Source organism: Poecilia formosa, unplaced genomic scaffold (genome assembly GCF_000485575.1).
Source record: "Poecilia formosa unplaced genomic scaffold, Poecilia_formosa-5.1.2 Scaffold91, whole genome shotgun sequence".
Classification (NCBI taxonomy): Eukaryota; Metazoa; Chordata; class Actinopteri; order Cyprinodontiformes; family Poeciliidae; genus Poecilia; species Poecilia formosa.
Genome location: NW_006800030.1, coordinates 1,858,915 through 1,877,226, shown reverse-complemented (window position 1 = coordinate 1,877,226; position 18,312 = coordinate 1,858,915). Strand labels below are relative to the sequence as shown.

The 18,312-nt window shown below is 38.4% G+C and overlaps 1 protein-coding gene across 2 annotated transcripts; it reads left to right on the top strand.

The window, feature by feature from the left end:
• The first annotated feature begins 9,004 nt into the window (after positions 1-9,004).
• LOC103141943 (phosphatidylinositol 4-phosphate 5-kinase-like protein 1) lies at positions 9,005-17,671 on the top strand. Of its 2 annotated transcripts, XR_001662813.1 has the most exons (11): positions 9,005-9,159; positions 10,789-10,977; positions 11,056-11,106; positions 11,221-11,375; positions 11,506-11,630; positions 12,549-12,583; positions 12,664-12,719; positions 12,794-12,906; positions 13,880-14,042; positions 15,284-16,115; positions 16,183-17,671. XR_001662813.1 is itself a non-coding variant. In XM_007557776.2 (10 exons), the coding sequence occupies exons 2-10, from the start codon at positions 10,789-10,791 to the stop codon at positions 15,723-15,725; spliced, it is 1,329 nt and encodes a 442-aa protein (XP_007557838.1). In that variant the 5' UTR covers positions 9,005-9,159; the 3' UTR covers positions 15,726-17,669. The 2 variants fall into 2 exon arrangements, 1 of the variants encoding a protein (XP_007557838.1); XM_007557776.2 differs by having other exon boundaries at positions 15,284-17,669.
• Positions 17,672-18,312: the final 641 nt, after the last annotated feature.

The following is an 18,312-nucleotide window of genomic DNA, read 5'->3' as shown; positions in this document are numbered from 1 at the left end:
ACAACGTGATGCAACAGTTTCACTTTCCTCTTTTGGGTTTCACTTTCTTTGCCTCTTCCTTTTTCATTTACAAAGTCTGTTTCCAAGAACTGCACCTTCCTTTCAAACTCTGATGTGAATCTCTTTTGCCTACACAATGACTCTTTGGTTAGACATACAATTTACCAACAAAGCAAAGGCTGTGTCTAAAGCCTTTAGCTTAAAAATCAGTAAGTCACTGAGATTAATAACACTTCACAAACCTACTGAGATTTGAGATCAGCTTAAACTGTTTGCATCATCATTAAGAGCTGTTGAGGGAGCAGGAGCTGCAGCAATGAAGCAAATTAAACTCAAAAATAAAGTTTCTCCATAGATGCATTACTGTAATTAGTTTCCACATGGGAAGGTTTAAGTCATCCATGACATGCATCTATTGTCAGTAATTTTTTATCCTTGCACAACAAAATTTAAACTGCATGTTCAAAAAGCTGTAAGATATGTCAAAGTACTATAATGCTTCTTTGCAATTCTGTCCAAAGAAATTGTACGATTAAAATAGTTTGTATATAGTGAGCTGGAGAATACAGTCACCCCAAAGTCACATTTTGTTGTTTATGCAGATCACAAAGCAAAACAGGACTGTGACAGCTGACCCTACTGTCACACAGACCTGAATGGTGATCATTTTGTTTGTTTATCCTTTACATTAATTTAGACATTAATTGGTGAATAGTTTAGATTTTTATTAAAAATGATTTTCATTAGTCTGACCTTTTAGTTAACTATTTGCAGTGCACACATTTAGTTAACTTTATTTGTCAATTCTTTATATTTTTGTTAAAAGCAACAAATTAATTTATTTGTTTTGAGTTACCAGTTTCCTTTGGAGCTGCTGGAGGGTCACAGAAGAGCTCCAGCTAATTGACATCCATATATGGTTGGCAAAACCTCCTCTGCAGGCCGTTCCATTTGTTTCCCAAGGGACGAGGAAATTTGGTTTTCTTTAATTTATTTTGGCCATTTCTTTAATGTTTCTTCTATTTGGTAGTTTCAGTCTAATGTTTGTTTAATTTAAAGATTTGGTATTGTATTGATTAGTATTTGTTTAAGTTTTTGTATGTTTTAATTACCCCTTGTGTGTCAGCAGTGGTCTGATCAGCCACTATTTAAGTTCCCCTCATGTCTTGTTTGTTAGGTCAGTTTTGTGCTCAAGTTCTTTGTGTTACCACCTGAGTTGTAGTTTGTTATGTTGACCTCAGTTTTGGGCCCAATTCTTCATTGTTTGATTATTTTTGAACTTTAAATTAAGATTATTTTTGAATTCCATTCAGCGTCTCTCTGGCTGGTTAATGTGAGAACCCTCACAGTTGGTGTCAGAAGTGGGATCTTACTAGCCAGGAGGACAAAGTTCCCCCCCCCCCATTACCAACCCTGATGATTGAAACATGCAGCGTGGAGGAAGGAGTAAACGAGGCAATTTGGTGGAGTCTCAAGGAACAGCAGACCTTGATGAGCAGGCTGATTGCACTGAAGCAGGAGCATCTGGAGGACATGTAGGCACTGAGGGTGAAGAGGTAAAAGAACCAACATATACAGATCTTGTCAGTATTCTTCGTGCCCACATGAGCCAGCAGGAGGAACAGAATAGAACGATGAGAGAGGAAGCAGCTCGCCAAGATCAACGGTTCAGATCTCTCTTTTGCAATCAGAAGTGCAGGCCCAAACTTCTCCAACACCTGAACCTGCTAAGCTGGAAAACTCTGATTCAGACGAACCAGAACCACAGGATAAACATCTGCTGCCAGGGGACCGCAAAGTCATCTCCACTTCAGGTCAGTTTCGTTCCTTCTTGGAGCCTAAATTAGAAAAATTAACAGAAACTGATATTGAACATTTTTTAATTACTTTTGAGAGGATTGCAGTTTCATGTAACTGGCCAGAGAATGACTGGGTCTTCCGTCTGGTTCCTTTGCTCACTGGTAAAGCCAGAAGCGCTTATGTGCATATGGACATTGATGAAGTGGATGATTATACATCTGTTAAAGAGGCAATTCTTAAGAAATATGACATTAATCCAGAAACCTATTGTCAGAGATTTCGTTCTACAGAAGTGGAGCCTGGAGAAACTCCCAAGGAGCTGTATGTAAGGTTAAAAGAGTTGTATGAAAAATGGATCCAACCTAGAGGTAAAACAGTGAAAGCCATTGGTGAAGTTATTGTTTTGGAGCAATATCTCCGTATGCTGTCTCCTGAGCTTCAGGTTTGGGTCCGGGAACATGATCCTCCAACAGTTTCCAAAGCTGCTTCACTGGCTGAGGTGTTTGTGGCTGCAAGACAAAAGAGGAGTTGCTCCTCTTGGAAGGCAGCTAAAGACACACGCGGAGCTGCACCTGTACAACACCACCAAAAGGGTGTATCTGCTGTGGGTAAGGCCTTCCTAAGGGAAAATCAGTCAGTAAGCACAACACCCAAGCAATATAATAAAGTGCCTGTTTGTTATTTGTGTGGTCAGGAAGGCCATACAAAACCCATGTGTCCAAAAAACCCTCCCAAACTCACTCAGCTGTGTGTTGTCCCACTTAAGTGACAATTGCATCAGTGTTGGAAAAGTCTGAAGCTGAGTGATGTTAAAGTTAATGGGAAAAGTGTGAAGGCCTTAATTGACACTGGGAGTGTTCAGACTCTTGTTGAAAGAGAGCTGGTTCCATCTAATATAATTTGTACATCTGACACAATCCCTATCCGATGTGTGCATGGTGATGAAAGGCCATACCCCACAGCGGATATTTATATTGAAGTGCAAGGACAACTATACCTACTGAATGTTGATGTTGCAGAAAATCTCCCTTTTCCAGTAGTGATTTACCTGTTTTGTTTGATTTGCTACATAAACCACAGAACTGCAATGTAGTGACTCATTCTCAAGCAAAACAGCCAGAAGAGTCTTTTTAAACTGCATGTTCAAAAAGCTGTAAGATGTCAAAGTACTATAATGCTTTTTTGCAATTCACAAGGACTTTCTACAGAGGATGTGACGAAAATGAACATGTGTGGTTAATTTCTACTCAGGTTTGCAATAAATGCAAAATTTATCATACAAGTGACTTATACATGTTAAGTTTTATATTTAGAAAAAACAACTAAAAAGAATAACTTTTTCAATGTCAGCACAAATCTGGCTCCACTCCACATTCCAAACACCAAAATGTTTGTTGTCATCCCTCACTGTGAATTCTGTAGAGTGTTTTACAGAAATAGGATGTGAAACTAAAAGTAAATGGAGGGAAAACACCACCCGCAGTGTTAATCCTGTCAGCCTTTAGAGGGCGGAGTTCATTCTTTGTCTATAAACTCCTCATTTAGGAGAAATGGAACAAGTAGCAATCAGAAATCAGGCTGGAAAAAAAAATCATCATTCAGCAGTTTTATTGATAAAACATGAATTGTCAAGAATAAAGTTTACTGTTTGTATTGTGTCTTAAAATGGGCCAAAGCAGTGTTGTGTTAATGCACCCAGCAGTTTTAGTTGAGGCTATATTTATGTCCCAATTTGAGGAAAAAAACTGTTTGGAAGAAGCAGTATTTATAATGCCCTTTAAATCTCAAATGGGAATTTCAAAGGGCACATTCACACACTAATGATGAAAGCTACTGATTTTCAGCTACAGCTGCCCTGGGGCAGTCTGACAGAAGTGAGAGCATGGGCACTTCTGACCAACAGCCCAAGTTTTATCACTACCACCAAATTCAACAGATGATCTCATCTACTTTAGACTTTTGGCTTTTTTTTTCTGTCCACCACTCTGATGTTGGGCTTTCCTTTGTCTGTCCAGAACACTTTTTTGTCCCAGAATTTTGTGGGATTCTTGTATAATGTTTTTCATAAAATGTATACTGACCCTTTTGGGACTAACTAGAGGTTTTGTTTGTTTCTTTATTTATTTTTTATTTTTTTGCAGCTTTCTGTTTCTGAAGTTCAATGAATACTTCGACAAAGATGCGCTGTTATTACAGCGCTCAGCAGTGTATTCCTTCTTCTTTATGATGTTTCAGACAGGGGATTTCTTTAAGTCTAATGATGGTTTTTGTGCTTCTTAGCCACAAATAACTTCTATAAACATTTGCAGTCTACCCATTCTCAAAAATAGAGCAATATTTAGAAAATGCCAAAGTAGCTAATCTAGTAACGCAGTGAAACACCTGACTACTAAAGAACAATCAGGAAGCCAGTGTTCACAAACATTAAGGTGTACTGAATTGAACATATCTAAAATGGTAGTAAACAGTAAATTCTGAATAAGAATTCAAATATCTGCATTGGGCAATTACACATTTCTGCCTTTTTTGATTTTAAACTTTTCTCTGATGAGCAGAGGTTTTTGTCCTAAAGTAATAGGTGGCCAGTGAATATAGGTAATGAAAAAAAAAAACTTTTTTTTTCTTCATAGAAGAAAGAAACATGTTTTCTTCTATGATGGACTGTCTCTGGAACTCAACAGTTTTAGTGCACTGTTGACTCGGGGACGTGGCTACAGCAAAATGTATGTGGAAGCATCTGAATCCTTGACATCAGCTATAATTTGTGATAAACATAAGTTCAAGTTGACATGAATAGCTTAAAAAGTGCATTGGTTGGCTAAGTGGAGCACTTCGGCTATAGCACTTCAAGTACTTCATCTAAAAATTGACAAGTGCAACAAAAAATCACCACTTGTTACTAATATTTCTAAATGTGCTAGCACAGGGTGTCTGGAAATGAGCTTGATAAAAGGTATGTATTTAAAGCATTACTAGGTAACATTTAGCCTCAAAGCAGTGTTACTTTTACACTACTAAGCATCTTCTAGCAGTACTAGTTAGTGAGCAGATTCAGTAGGGACAAGTAGGGCTTTATCAGTCAAATGCCCTATATGCTGTGATAGATTTACCGTCCGCTAATCAACCAAGATTTGAATGACTTTCAACCATTTGGATCATTAGTGTTTTAGTGCATTGGTAGGTGGGCATAGTTGTTGACTAGTTCAGTCTGGTAGTTCATTAAAACACCTACTAGCTGGAACATGTTGAACATGGAACTTTTCATCAGTTGGCAAAAAGTCTTACTAACAAGAGATTCTTGAACTAGTACAAGAAAATCAATTAGTGTGAGTACATTTTAATGACAAACCAGTTGGCAACAATTGTGGCTGTAAATAAGGATCAAAGATCTATCAGATATTTACACAACTTGCCTGCTTATGAGAGGCTTTCCGTTCTGTTCAGTTGGCAGCAGTTTTCGTTTCATTTCTGGAATGAAAACTTATCAGCAGTTTGGTTTCAGTTTCAACAACAAGGTTAAAAATTCTGCACTGACTTCCTACATAAGGTTTTATCTTTGAAAGAATCCATAACGGATTTCTTGTTGCACTCCACCAGCTTACCTGTAAGGTTTCCCTTGTGAAAAATAAATACAATAATAAGTATATTAAATCTTATCTTATTTGAGCATACTTGAAGCCAGACTGATCATCAGTATATTTCAAGTTTAAGGATTATTTAACTAATTTTGAGCTTAATGTATTTTTATTGTAATTATAATTAAATTGTAGGAAATCACATTTTGAAGTGTTACATGCTAAACTGGAACAACTACAAGCATACTTTGTACACTTTAAAAAGATTCATGATTAGTTGTAACAATAGATTTTGAGAAATATTTATTTTGGATTTAAAAAAAAACTACAGTAACAATAGTGTAGACTTTTTAGTTTGTATACATTTGAATAAAATGTCACACGAATGTTGTCATGTTCATGCTGCAATGCATTCTGGTTAAATGAATGGTCCAACTGCTCTACACTAGCTCATCCAGCCAAAACAGTGGTGAGTAACATCCTTTTTGATTTGAACTGGAGCGCGTTGAAATCAATAAGAATGTAGGAACACAAGAAGTAATGAAGATGAGAAAGACCAAACAGAGGAAGACGACAGAGTTGGATGTAGGAGTTGGTGTTTTGCTGCTGCTGCCACCTTCAGCTTAATAAATTAAACAATGAATGACACACACCGGCTTGTGAGATTTGGTAAGTACTTCTATAGCTCTGTGTCTGCTGCAGAGCTTCGATAGCATTTAAAGTGCTTCCAGTGCTCCGGCGGCAGCGAGGTTTTAGGCTCTTTGTGGATAAAAACTGTCAGTACGAATTTGTTTTTAACTCATTAAGGTAATGATCAACTGTTATAGCCTGTCAGTATTGCTCATACAAATGACTCAAAGTCTTCTGGAGAGAAATGTTGAGAGCACAAATGTGGGTCCTTGTGAAGGACCCACATTTGTTCAGCTCTGGCTCTCTCTCACTGTGCTCTTCTTTTTTCATGTGGGAAGCGATCAAGATTCACCTCACTGTTTTTTTTTTGTTTGTTTTTTTTAAATTACAACCAACAGTGACACAGTGTGGCATTATCTAAAATTACACCAGTCAAACGCAGGTATATGTAGGTAAAGTTAGCATTCCTGTTTTTGCTCAGTAGATTTCAGTACAGAATGGACCAAACGCATCATCAACCCAGCAGGTGAGAACATGGCAACCTCCATGGGTGAAAAAAATAAGATAATTTTTTTTTTAAGTCATTATGATTTTTCATGCATTACAAACAGAAATTTTTTAGTTGATAGGAAAATTACAACACATTTAGGCCAACATGTTCAACTAATCTTGAATCCCTTTAAGTATATGGATTTCTTATGTATCATAACCATGCTTTATTAGTAAAACTTAGGTGTACCATTTTTGTGAAATAATTGCATCTAAATGTCTTCTAAATATATATGTGCTATATATTTAAGTTAGAAGTATTCCATCCATCCATCCATCCATCCATCCATCCATCCATCCATCCATCCATCCATCCATCCATCCATCCATCCATCCATCCAGACATTTTCTTTCGCTTCATCCGGGGTTGGGTCGTGGGGACAGCAGCTTCAGAAGGGAGGCCCAGACTTCCCTCTCCCCAGCCACTTGTTCCAGCTCCTCCATGGGAACCCCCAAGGCGTTCTCAGGCCACCCGAGAGACATAGTCCCTCCATCATGTCCTGGGTCTTCCCCGGGGCCTCCTCCCAGTGGGACGTGCCTGGAACACCTCACCAGGGAGGTGTCCCCCCGAGGGACACAGTCTAACGCCCTCTCCAAGTCCACAAAACAACTCCCAGAACCCTCCAGGACCTGCTGATGATACAGAGCTGGTCCAGTGTTCCACGACTAGGACGAAAAGCAAACTGCTTTTCCTGAATCAGAGGTTCAACTATCCAATGGACCCACCTCTCCAGGACCCCTGAATAGACCTTATCAGGGAAGCTTAAGAGTGTGACCCCCCTGTAATAGGAGCACACACTCCGGTCCCCCTTTTTGAACAGGGAGACCACCACCCCAGTCTGCCAATCTGAGGGAACTGCCCCCGATGTCCATGCGATATTGCAGAGTCACATCAGCCAACACAACCCTGCAACATCCAGAGCCTTAAGGAACTCCAGGCGGATCTCATCCACCCCCGGGACCCTGCCACCAAGGAGCTTTTTAACTACCTCGGCGACCTCGTCCCCAGAGATTGGAGAGCCTGACCCAGAGTCCTCAGGCTCAGCTTTCTCAATGGAAGGCATGTTGGTGGGATTGAGCAGGTCTTCGAAGTATTCCGCCATTGGCCCACAACGTCCCGAGTCGAGGTCAGCAGCACACCATCCCCACTATGAACAGTGTAGGTGCTGCACTGCTTCCCCCTCCTGAGACGCCGGATGGTGGCCCAGAATCGCCTCGAAGCCGTGCGGAAGTCTTTCTCCATGGCCTCTCCAAACTCCTCCCACACCCGGGTTTTTGCCTCAGCGACCACCCGAGCCGCATGCCGCTTCGCCTGCCAGTACCCATCAGCTGCTTCTGGAGTCCCACAGGCCAAAAATGCCCGATAGGACTCCTTCTTCAGCTTGACAGCATCCCTCACTGAAGGTGTCCACCAACGGGTTCGAGGGTTGCCGCCGCGACAGGTACTGACAACTTTGCGGCCACAGCTCCGATAAGCCGCCTCGGCAATGGAGGCATGGAACATGGTCCATTCAGACTCAATGTCCCCCACCTCTCCTGGAACTTGTTCAAAGTTCTGCCGGAGATGGGAGTTAAAGCTCCCATCTCCCAAAGTTAAAGTGATATATTTAAAATATCACTGTGATCACAATATGCTCTAATTAAACTTTTGGTTTATTATAATTGTGTGGAACGTTGAGTTTTGATGATAATTTTAATGAAAAAAAAAAAAAAGAACAAATTTACATAAAAATCCAAGATGCGAAAAAAAGGAACATATCCATGAAATCCAGGGGCAGACAACAGGGAGAAGACGGGAAGAATAGGAGGAGTAGATGAGTAAAAACAGACAGAGTAAAACTTGCTTCCTGGCTTCCTCTTTCATCTTGATTTGCTTAGACTGCAAAACTATATATAAGATAAAAACAGCGAAAAATGAGTTATAACAAAAGCCTCATAATATCAAAGTCTCTGACATACTGAAGTTATGACAATCATAATAACTTAATGTTATAATTAAGTTTCAATAATCAGAATAAACTTTCTAAGATGCATATTTCTGAAACAAACCTAAGTTTGTATATGTACTGTACTGTTTATGATTAAACAAAAAAGTAAATGGCATTTTAAACAGATTTATTAAGGTTTAAAAAAATATACACAGTCGCTATTTGAAAATATTACAAAAAGCACATCGTAAGAAAAGTGTTTGTATATTTGTAACATATTTTTAAAATGTGCATTTAAAATATATGTTTTTACATATATGTGCAAAGTGATTTAGAAATATGATTCCTTCCTTTAATTCTCATCAAAACTCTCAATATTTTCAATATTAATATTCTCAATATTTTCCTGCTTTAGTGAATGCCAACAGTGTCCACAGCTATGCTTCACCCCTCCCCCCCCCACTTCTTCAATAGTTTGAAGAACCAGTTTTCTCTTTCCTTCATTGTACACACACCTTGTATTTTGAATGGGACACACCCTGCAGGGCTCGTCTGACTAGCCTGGAATGAGTAAATGTCATTTTCACAGAGACAAGACACATCTGGAAGCGTGACGCTGGTACACATTAGCTGTTCAACTGGTGTGTTTTAGCAAAGAGTCAAAGCAAGAATCCCAGGTAGGATCTGCAAGAATCCATTAAATCCATGGTTTGTCCTCAGCTAGGATCAAGATAAATCATGTCTTTGTGTATTGATGAGTCTGATCTTTAAGTTATGGAATGACTCATACCAGTTTTGCTTTCAGAGTTAAAAATTTGAGTTTGTTCAAGCTATAGCAGTCTTTCTTTGAACTGAATTTTTTCTCCAGCTAACATACAAAAAATAAAACCTATCAGGAAGTATTTCCTCTAAATTTACTTTCTAAGTTTCTGTCCTTATCTTTGTTTCTGTCAACTCTCCTTCAGCTGATTGGGGAGGTGTCCTGCCTCTTTCTTCCAGTAAACCACAGCCCTGGATCTTCAAATAATAATGAATGGCGTAGCTGTTAGGTGTTGAGTAGACGGTGTTGTGTAACTGGTGCAACAGTTGAATTTAATATTTGAAAGAAATAATCTCTACTATAAGACTGGTTCCTTCCTGTCTTGCCTGTTCTGTGCTCCCTTTTATGGCTCCAGATCCATTTCTCAGGCTGCACTGCTTTTTGTTCTCTTTAAATAACTTTGATGTCAAGAACTCAGCCAGTCTCATTGGATATCATGTCAGATAACCTGAGGACTTAGAAAAGAGATATAGAAATATCCTTTTATTTTTACACAATGACAAGTATAAGCAGCTATGGAGAATGATCTTTTCTCCATTTAGGTTCTTAATGAATGAGGTTCAAGAAGAGTCAGTTGAATTTAAGAGTCCCATTTATTAAGAATAAAATGCAGCGTAGGTCCATTTTTCATATTCTCCTTAAAGGAGACTACAGCAAAATGGCACCAAGCAATTTCTATTTCCTTTTGTTAGCCTCTAAGCCCTAAAGAGGGCGTTTCCTAACGTGTCACTTCCTTTAACCTTAGCTCTGCTTGTGTGCACTATGTGTGCGCTGTGTATATACGAGGATTCAAACAGCTAAAAGAGATAGAGGAAAACACAGCCTAGTAAAGATAATGGGTAGAAATATAACATTTCATTTGAACCAATATCTACATATCACTGAGGTAAACAAAAGAATGTAATCTTAAATAAGTATTAATACGACAAATAAAAACTGGACAAAGAAGTAATGTAAGTGCAAACTAAGCACTACTTGTTGACTGAGAGCACAAGTGAAATGAGAGCTCTGCTTTCTAGAATTAGGCTGATTTAAACCCTGACAACTTATCAAGTCTGTTTTGTTCCCAGCTATCAATATCACAATTAGTTTTCTATGTTCTGCTGATAAACTTTATAATCTGAGGGTCTTTTCATATCAGCTTAACTCTCCAGGGGCAACTGAAAATAAAAACGAAACTCTTTCCATCCATCCATCCATCCATCCATTTTCTGTACACCCTTGTCCATAGTGGGGTTGGGAGGTACTGGTGCCCATCTCCAGCTAACATTCTGGGCGAGAGGTGGGGTCACCCTGGACGGGTTGCTAGTCTGTAGCAGAGCAACATTTCTCAAGTTATAGAGAAATATGTTTTTAATCATTCTTTTCTGAGAATATTCCCATAAAATTAAATGAATGAATATGAAAATTTGCCATACTGTATTTATTATAATTACTTAACTCCCCTCACATATATTTTCATAACAATATGTGCATGCTGTGACAGATGGCAGGGAAAAGCTCTGCCGGCAGAACCAGAGCTGCCAGGCGAGCACGCTGGTGGCAGCTGACACAGAGATGGAGGATGGTGGGGGTTTTTGAAATCAACACTGAACATGAATTTTACTCTCTGACTTCCTTGATGAAGAAAGGCATGCAAGCCTGCATTCAGGCCACATCTAACACAGAAGCCCAGGTAGGAAGAAAAGTTGGAAATGTTGCTGGATTGTCAGTTTAATGAAGTTAATAATAAACATTTACTCTTATTGCACAGAATACACTCACAGATGAACATTTCAAGACAAAGGGTACTCAACTCCTTGAGGTAGGAGGTCATTCCCACCTACAGCATTCTGTATGATTTTGCTTCTGAAAATCATAAGCAGAATGAAAGAAACATGAACACATTCAGGATTTCTTTTTATATTTTTCAATCCAGGGGTTTGAGATGCATACATTTGCAGCACCAGTGTTTGCTACACTGAGACATTCCCTGGACATCAGTGAGCAGGAATTTATAAATTCTCTCTGCCCCAAAGCCAACTACCTTCAGTTTATCAGCAACTCCAAAAGCAAGGCAGATTTCTTTCTCACGTGAGCAGAGCACATAAATACATGGAGATGTTTTTTTATTTATTATTTGACTGCAAAATTGTCATTTCATCCGAGAAATTTTTTGTGGATAAATGCTGGTATTTTTCTGTGTGCAATATCTTGTTTGTAGATATGACAAAAGGTTTTTTCTGAAAACCCAGAGCAAGCGAGAAGTTAGGTTTCTCCTTTCCAACCTGCGACGCTACATGGATCACTTGGAGAAATACCCTCATTCACTGCTAGTGCGCTTTCTAGGTAGGAACCTCATTAAATACTATTTTAATCCACTTCTTCAATGTTTTTGAGGATATATTTCATTCATTCGTCTATCTAACAATGGGAGAGAAACCCAGAGATCTCCCAAATCATTCTATAGGGCAGAAGAAGTCAGCTTCTCTTGTCACTGCCCAAATTGTTGAGATACTGCCATGAATGTCAAAGACTTCTTTCACAGAAACTAGAAGAAGAAACACTCTGTTTAAATAATGGCGGTTTGTTTGCCCTGGCAACAGGGTTTAAAGATTTGTTTGCTTTAACTAATGCTCTTAGAGTCATGAAGGATTTTTCTATTACACCATATTTTCAGTTGTAAACTATAAATGTTTCATCTACTTTCACGTTTCTACAGTATCTGACTGATTCAACTCAGTCTTCTGTGTTTGGATCTTTGATTTTTATTGTTTTGGGAGACTATCTTCCTATTCCTAGAAATTAAATCTGCTCCCCCAAACCAAAGCGGAATGGATGAAATCCATTTATTCTAATCCAACCAGATTTCCATACAATAATCCTGACTTGTTCATCTGCTAGGCAGGAGGTCTAGAGGAAGACCAAGGAGGAGATTTATGGATGAAGTGAAAGAGGACATGAAGGTAGTTGGTGTAAGAGAAGATGTGTAAGATAGGGTTAGATGGAAACAGATGACTCGCTGTGGCGATCCCTGAAGGGAAAACATGAAAGGAAAAGAAGAATCCTGACTTGTTTGTGTAGTTAACATTGTATAAAAAAAATCACCTAGATAGTCTAAAAGTAGCTAAAGTCAGATTGTTTCATCAAAACATTGTTTTTTGTGAAACAAAGCCATCTTACTAATACAAAATGAAGCCAATAATCTTCTATTTAAGCCCCAACTGTAACTGAATTATGGAGATAATCCTTATTTCCCCCCCCCAGGAATCTACAAGATTGTTATTCCAAACCAACTGAAGGTATTTTCAATGAATTATCTGTGGATCCACTGAAAGGAACTCCGTACTCAGAGTGCTATGCTGTTTGTTGTGTTTTCCAGAAGTACTTCATTGTGATGCAGAGTGTGTTTTATCCTCATGACAGAATCAACAACAGGTACTCCCTGTAGCTATGGCTGACTATGTTTTGGTGTGTTGATGAACGCTATCATGGACATTTTGATTTTAAAGATATGACATAAAAGGCTGTGAGGTGGGTAGATGGACTGACCCCGAGACAGGAGGCAAACAAGTCATAAAGGTGCTGAAGGACAATAACTTCAAAGAACAGAGCATTGTGCTGGGTGAGTGATCTGTATGCCACACCTTTCTGCAGCCATGTCATGCATCAGCTGACAGGGACATTATTAGGAGCCCACTGAGGGATAGATTTTATCTTTGTGTTGGGACTGCATTTACACATCATTCAAACATGGCTCAATATGCTTGAATATTGAGCCATAATATTGAGCTTTCTGTGTGAGGAATACATTTAGACCTGCCCTGATACGGTCATTTAAATACCTCACAAAATCATCCTCAAATCCCCAGTTGGTCATGGCAGATGGCTGCTCACACTCAGACATATTATGACTGGAAAACATAAAGAGTCCTGGACATCTGCATTTGTAGCATGTCAGTGTGTATGTGATATCAGAGTTTCTCAATCCCAGTCCTCATGCCCCCCTGGCCTGTGTGTATTAGATGTATCTCTATTCCAGAACACCCAATTCTATAGACTGCATGACCTCCTCTGCACTCAAGTGCTGCAGAAGCCTGATAATCACCCACTTATTGAAATCAGGTAGTGGCAGAATTGAAACGCCTATAACATGATTGAGAAACACTGATGTAGATTAATTGGTTGTGCTGGTAATTAAGTGGTCCTGAGGTTCATCCCATGTTTTTCCTTTTCACTGTAAAACAAGTCAATATATATACTTAACATTCTAATTCATTGAATTAGCTGCAGTGGGGGTGCTGAAGACTGTCGGAAAGAACAGGAGCTTCTTAAAGAGACAGAGACCAATTTCAAAGTGTCAAATTATAAAGTCAAATTTTGTTTACGTTATGTCTATATACTGCATAGTTTCATAGTTATTAGTTTGAACTATAAGATTGCACAATGTACCATAATACATAATATCTTTACCCCTCTCTTTTTCTTAAAATATGTCCTAATTTTGGCCTTGACATCTTTTGAATATGGAGTATTGTTGGTGAGTGGGAATGGAAACTAGATATATGTAAAGTTGAAATTTATTGTGGTTTTTGTAGGTCCAGAAAAATCCTGGTTTGAGAGACAAGTGAAAGCAGACACCACTTTTCTCCAAGATCTTAATGTGCTGGACTACAGTCTCTTGCTGGCCCAGCAACCTTTGCATCAAGATGAGCTGGAGGGCAAGCATTCTTTCGCTGACCTTGTCATTCGTACCACAAAGTAGGTTCTTAAAGTTTTGAATCATTTAAGCATTCAAAAAATATAAATTTGATCTTCCATAGACCCAGAAATTGCCTCTCCAGGTTGACAATGAAAGCCCAAATACAGGAGACAATAAATTATTCTGAGAAAGAAAAAGCCACATCTACAGTAAACAAAATGTTAAGAGCACCCCCAACAAAAAACACGAAGGATTTGGAAGATTGGGGCAAACAGAGTTTGTGGAACATGGTGACAGTAGTATAATGGTTAGGTCTATTTTAAAGAGTTAAATCCAGAACACTTGATGCTTATTAGTGCAAAAATAAATATGGACAAATTATTATCTATATTCAAACAAGAAATTCCAAATTGTAACTGTATCTAAATCTAAAACAAGAAAAGAAAACCTAGTCTTCAAACAACCAGAAGCTTTTCCTCTTGTAAAATACCAACAAAGTGCAAAAGTAACCTACTATTCCTTCAAAAATCTGATTTATGTCAGAGCTTTCCAAGCAGAATATTTTTCCTAATGTCAATAACCGATGACACAATGAAAACTGGTAGTAATATTAATTCCTTTATATTAATTCATTTGTGAAAACCAAGCCAAATATTGAAAAACAGAAGCAGACTGGTAATGGATTGTTATTGGTCTCATGTGAAAAAATCCATGTGACTGTTCTAGATTTTAATGATGACATCTAGTGTCAAAATACCTGAGTTTCGACAGATCCCCTCCTCACCCAATTAAAATAATTAATACTAAAATAATATTTTAATGCAGTTAATGAGCAAGTATTCTGCTGCTTTGTTGCATGTAAACCTTGAGTGAAAATTACCAGGAGATTGTAAAATCACAAAAAGGGGGACTTCAGGTGTCTCAGAGCAGAGAGTCTCCATAGTGATGGGGCATTGAGAAAGTTGGAGTTTCCTGAATGCAGAGTGTGAGAGCTCTAAAAAAACATTCTTATGTTTTAAAATTAAATAGTATTTACTTAATGTAAGGCTTGTTTCCAAATGGTTTGCTACGACCACCCCAATACTAATATTCTATTGATTCCAGTAAAATCTTGACATTTCTTAAATCTGACTTAATTTTGTTGGTCAGAGCAGCTTTAGTGAAATTTATTGTGTTTCTCACTCATTCTAAACCAGCATGTCACTACAAGTCGTGTTTTTCTTAGAACAATATTTTAACAAGAATCTCTAACAGTTTTCTTTCTTTTACTTTTTTGCTTTTTTTTTTTTACTTCTTGTAGGTCTCTGGACATAGATGATGATCCCACCCACTTAGAGCCCTCCAGTGTTCCTCTACTACGGAGTCGGAGTGAGGAAGTACCAGACGGTGCTGGCTGTGTGCCAGGTCAGCATCAGGCAGCCGCTGAGGATGCTGGTGAAGAGATTCTAGCCCAGGAGATAAACAGCCCTCCCAAAGATACAGGGTGTCCTATAGAACTACAGGAATTTCACGAACATCATCGAAGACTATTGCCAAACTTCAAAAATGCAGTTCATGTGATTGATGGATTAGAGTGGCGCTACTTTGTGGGCATAGTGGACATTTTCACTGTTTACAGTATAAAGAAAAGACTGGAGAACCTGTGGAAGAACCTTCGCTACCCTGGCAGAGTCTTTTCTACTGTCAGGCCGGCAAAGTACTCCCAGAGATTTTGCAGGTGGATACATGAGCACACCCAGTGACTGACATCATTTGTTGTCTGGTTAATGGCTTTGGTACAAATGTTTTGTTGGATTTTGTTTTTCTTACATCCTGTAAAATATGTTTTGTGCATACTGTATTTGACTGCAAGAAACACACACACAAAAGAAAACTGATTCAAAACATCTTTACCTCACTGATGCACCGAACACAAAACTAGATGTTGGAATTTTCTGCTGCATCATCAATGTAGCCGGGGCATATTGTCTCCCCCGAATGTGTGCTGCTGCGCCCTCTTCCTCTTGTCCATATATGGAAGACGCTGTGACACAGCGCAGCTGGCTTGTTAAGGAGACAGGTAATCACCATTTACATTTAAAAGCGGGTAGATCGCTGAGGAGATCAGATGCAGGCTGATGACTTGTGCAAAGGTATGTTTAACATTGATTGTGAAGTGAGTTTAGAATTTATGTTTGATTCTGCCACTGATTGTTGTAGGAAACGCACTTTAGAGAGTGACGTCAAGTGCAACATTTACTGGTTTCACTTTAGAGAAGGTAAGGGCCGTTATGATTTATCTGGCTGGTTAATGTTCTTGTCTAACTTGATTTCTTTTGTGTGTAGGTTGGCCTGATACCGTTTCAGTTTTTGATTTCAATTTTTTGTTTCAGTTTGCTTATTTTTAGATGGTTATTGTTGTTTAAAAATAACTTTTCTTTTTTGGGGGTTTTGTTTAGGGAAAGAGACTTTCTACTGTAGCCTGCTGGCTTGTTTTAAATCGGGTCCTAGGCTGTTTTATTTGGATTGAGGAGACTAGTGGAAGGGGAGTTTTTTTTTTTTTCCTTTGTATTCACTAGGGATTTTTGTGAGTGCTTTTGTTGGGGAACACTGGGGTGCATTTAGTTGTATTTGTTTTCTTTATTATTCCTCCCCCAAACAGTCAAATTTTTATCTAATTTGATTTTAATTATTTTTCAGCTTTAAGGATCCCAGGGCCAGCATAGACTTCCACTTTTAGTGTGGTCACTTGGTATAATAAAAAATGACTATTTTTGCACATGAAACATTTGTGAATTCAATAAACTGTTTGTAATCTGCAGCAGTGCCTCTGTCCATTTTTACAAACTTATCTGTGTGATCTGGTAAAAAGAGGATCTAAAGCTGTACCCAAGGACACATCAGCAAGACAAGTGTATATAAATCTGATATTTTGTATACTTGTTCAGTGTACTTAAGACCTTGTTGAATGAACTTAATTGTGAGGTTAATTTAACTTGGTTTAGTGAAGTTGTTTCTACTTGGCTGTAGCGAGTAAATTATCCTATTCTTATCCTACATCAAGTTAATCCAACTCTACATGAACAGTTTGTGTAGCATAGCATTTCTCAACCGTGGCAGTACCGCCCCACGGCGGGCGGTCAGAGGACGGCAGGGGGGCTGGCAGAAATATTTACCAAAGGGGGCGCTGCGATTCCTTTCGGGGGCGTTTATTCGAAGGTAAACTTTACACCTTATATGTACAACAATATCAGTTTAGACTTTGAGCTACTTGCTAAAAACTGAGGTGTGTAACATTAAAACATGCTGCAACTGTAACTATGGTAACTTTTCTTCTCAGTTTTTCTGTTAGCTTCTTGGCGCAGCTTCACCGCACCATCAGTTCAGTGTTAAACCTGTGTTCTGACTATCTGTGCTAGTCAGAACCGTCCTACCCTGTAGGACAGCACAGATGGAACATCGGTAAAGTAATGAGATTTAAAAGTGCTGGTATTGCCGTTGCATACTGGTGTTCTATCTGACGAGGTAGTACTGATAGTCAGAGCACTAATTCACGTTGAAAGGTGAAAAATCAAGCGCTTATATGAGGGCAGATCAGGTGAAACGCATGATGATTAGGCGGCGCAGCAGGTCAATTACATGAGGGAATACGGTGAGCGTCAATACAAACGGGAAGCAAACTAACTTTAGTTGGTATATTTTTGGTTATAATAAATCTCTAAAGTAGCTCATTAATCAAAGGAAACTTAATGGAAATGCACGAAGAACAAAATGAAATAAACTAAAGTCAATACAGAGGAATAAATTGGTATAGTAAGGCCTTTTGAACAATGATTAATACAGAGCAAGATCACAGATTTAAGAAGATCATTTTGTTGAAGTGCCATTGTTTTGAGACCATATCTGGTACCAAGAAGAAATATATTTTACAGACCATAATGGCATACCATTAAGTCCATTATAAGGAAAGTGTCACTTTGTTTCTAATTAGATTTTATTTTGTATATCGCTTCCAGTTAGATTTTATTTTGTATATTTCTGCAATATTTTTCATGTCGGTGTTAATGTCATGAGTATGGAGTTAGATTTGTTTCACAATTATTCAACCAAAAAAAAAATCATGTCAAACAAAAAAAGTAGTATTCAATCAAAAAAAAAAAATCATGTCAAAGCAAAAATCACTAAGTTTTTTTTTTAAACTTTTTTTTTTGTTTTTGGTTGAGTCTCTTTTTTTTGGTTGAAACTTTTTTTTTTGGTTGAGTCGCTTTTTTTTTGGTTGAAACTTTTTTTTTTGGTTGAGTCTCTTTTTTTTTGGTTGAAACTTTTTCTAAGTTTTTGGTTGAATTCGTT

What these genes read in the sequence shown, in the direction of transcription:
- LOC103141943 (XM_007557776.2), top strand. Translation starts at nt 10,789, where the DNA reads ATGGCAGGGAAAAGCTCTGCCGGCAGAACCAGAGCTGCCAGGCGAGCA. An exon ending in AGGGTACTCAACTCCTTGAG is followed by an intron (nt 11,107 to 11,220) that starts GTAGGAGGTCAT and finishes TTTTCAATCCAG; the next exon opens with GGGTTTGAGATGCATACATT. An exon ending in ACTGCTAGTGCGCTTTCTAG is followed by an intron (nt 11,631 to 12,548) that starts GTAGGAACCTCA and finishes TCCCCCCCCCAG; the next exon opens with GAATCTACAAGATTGTTATT.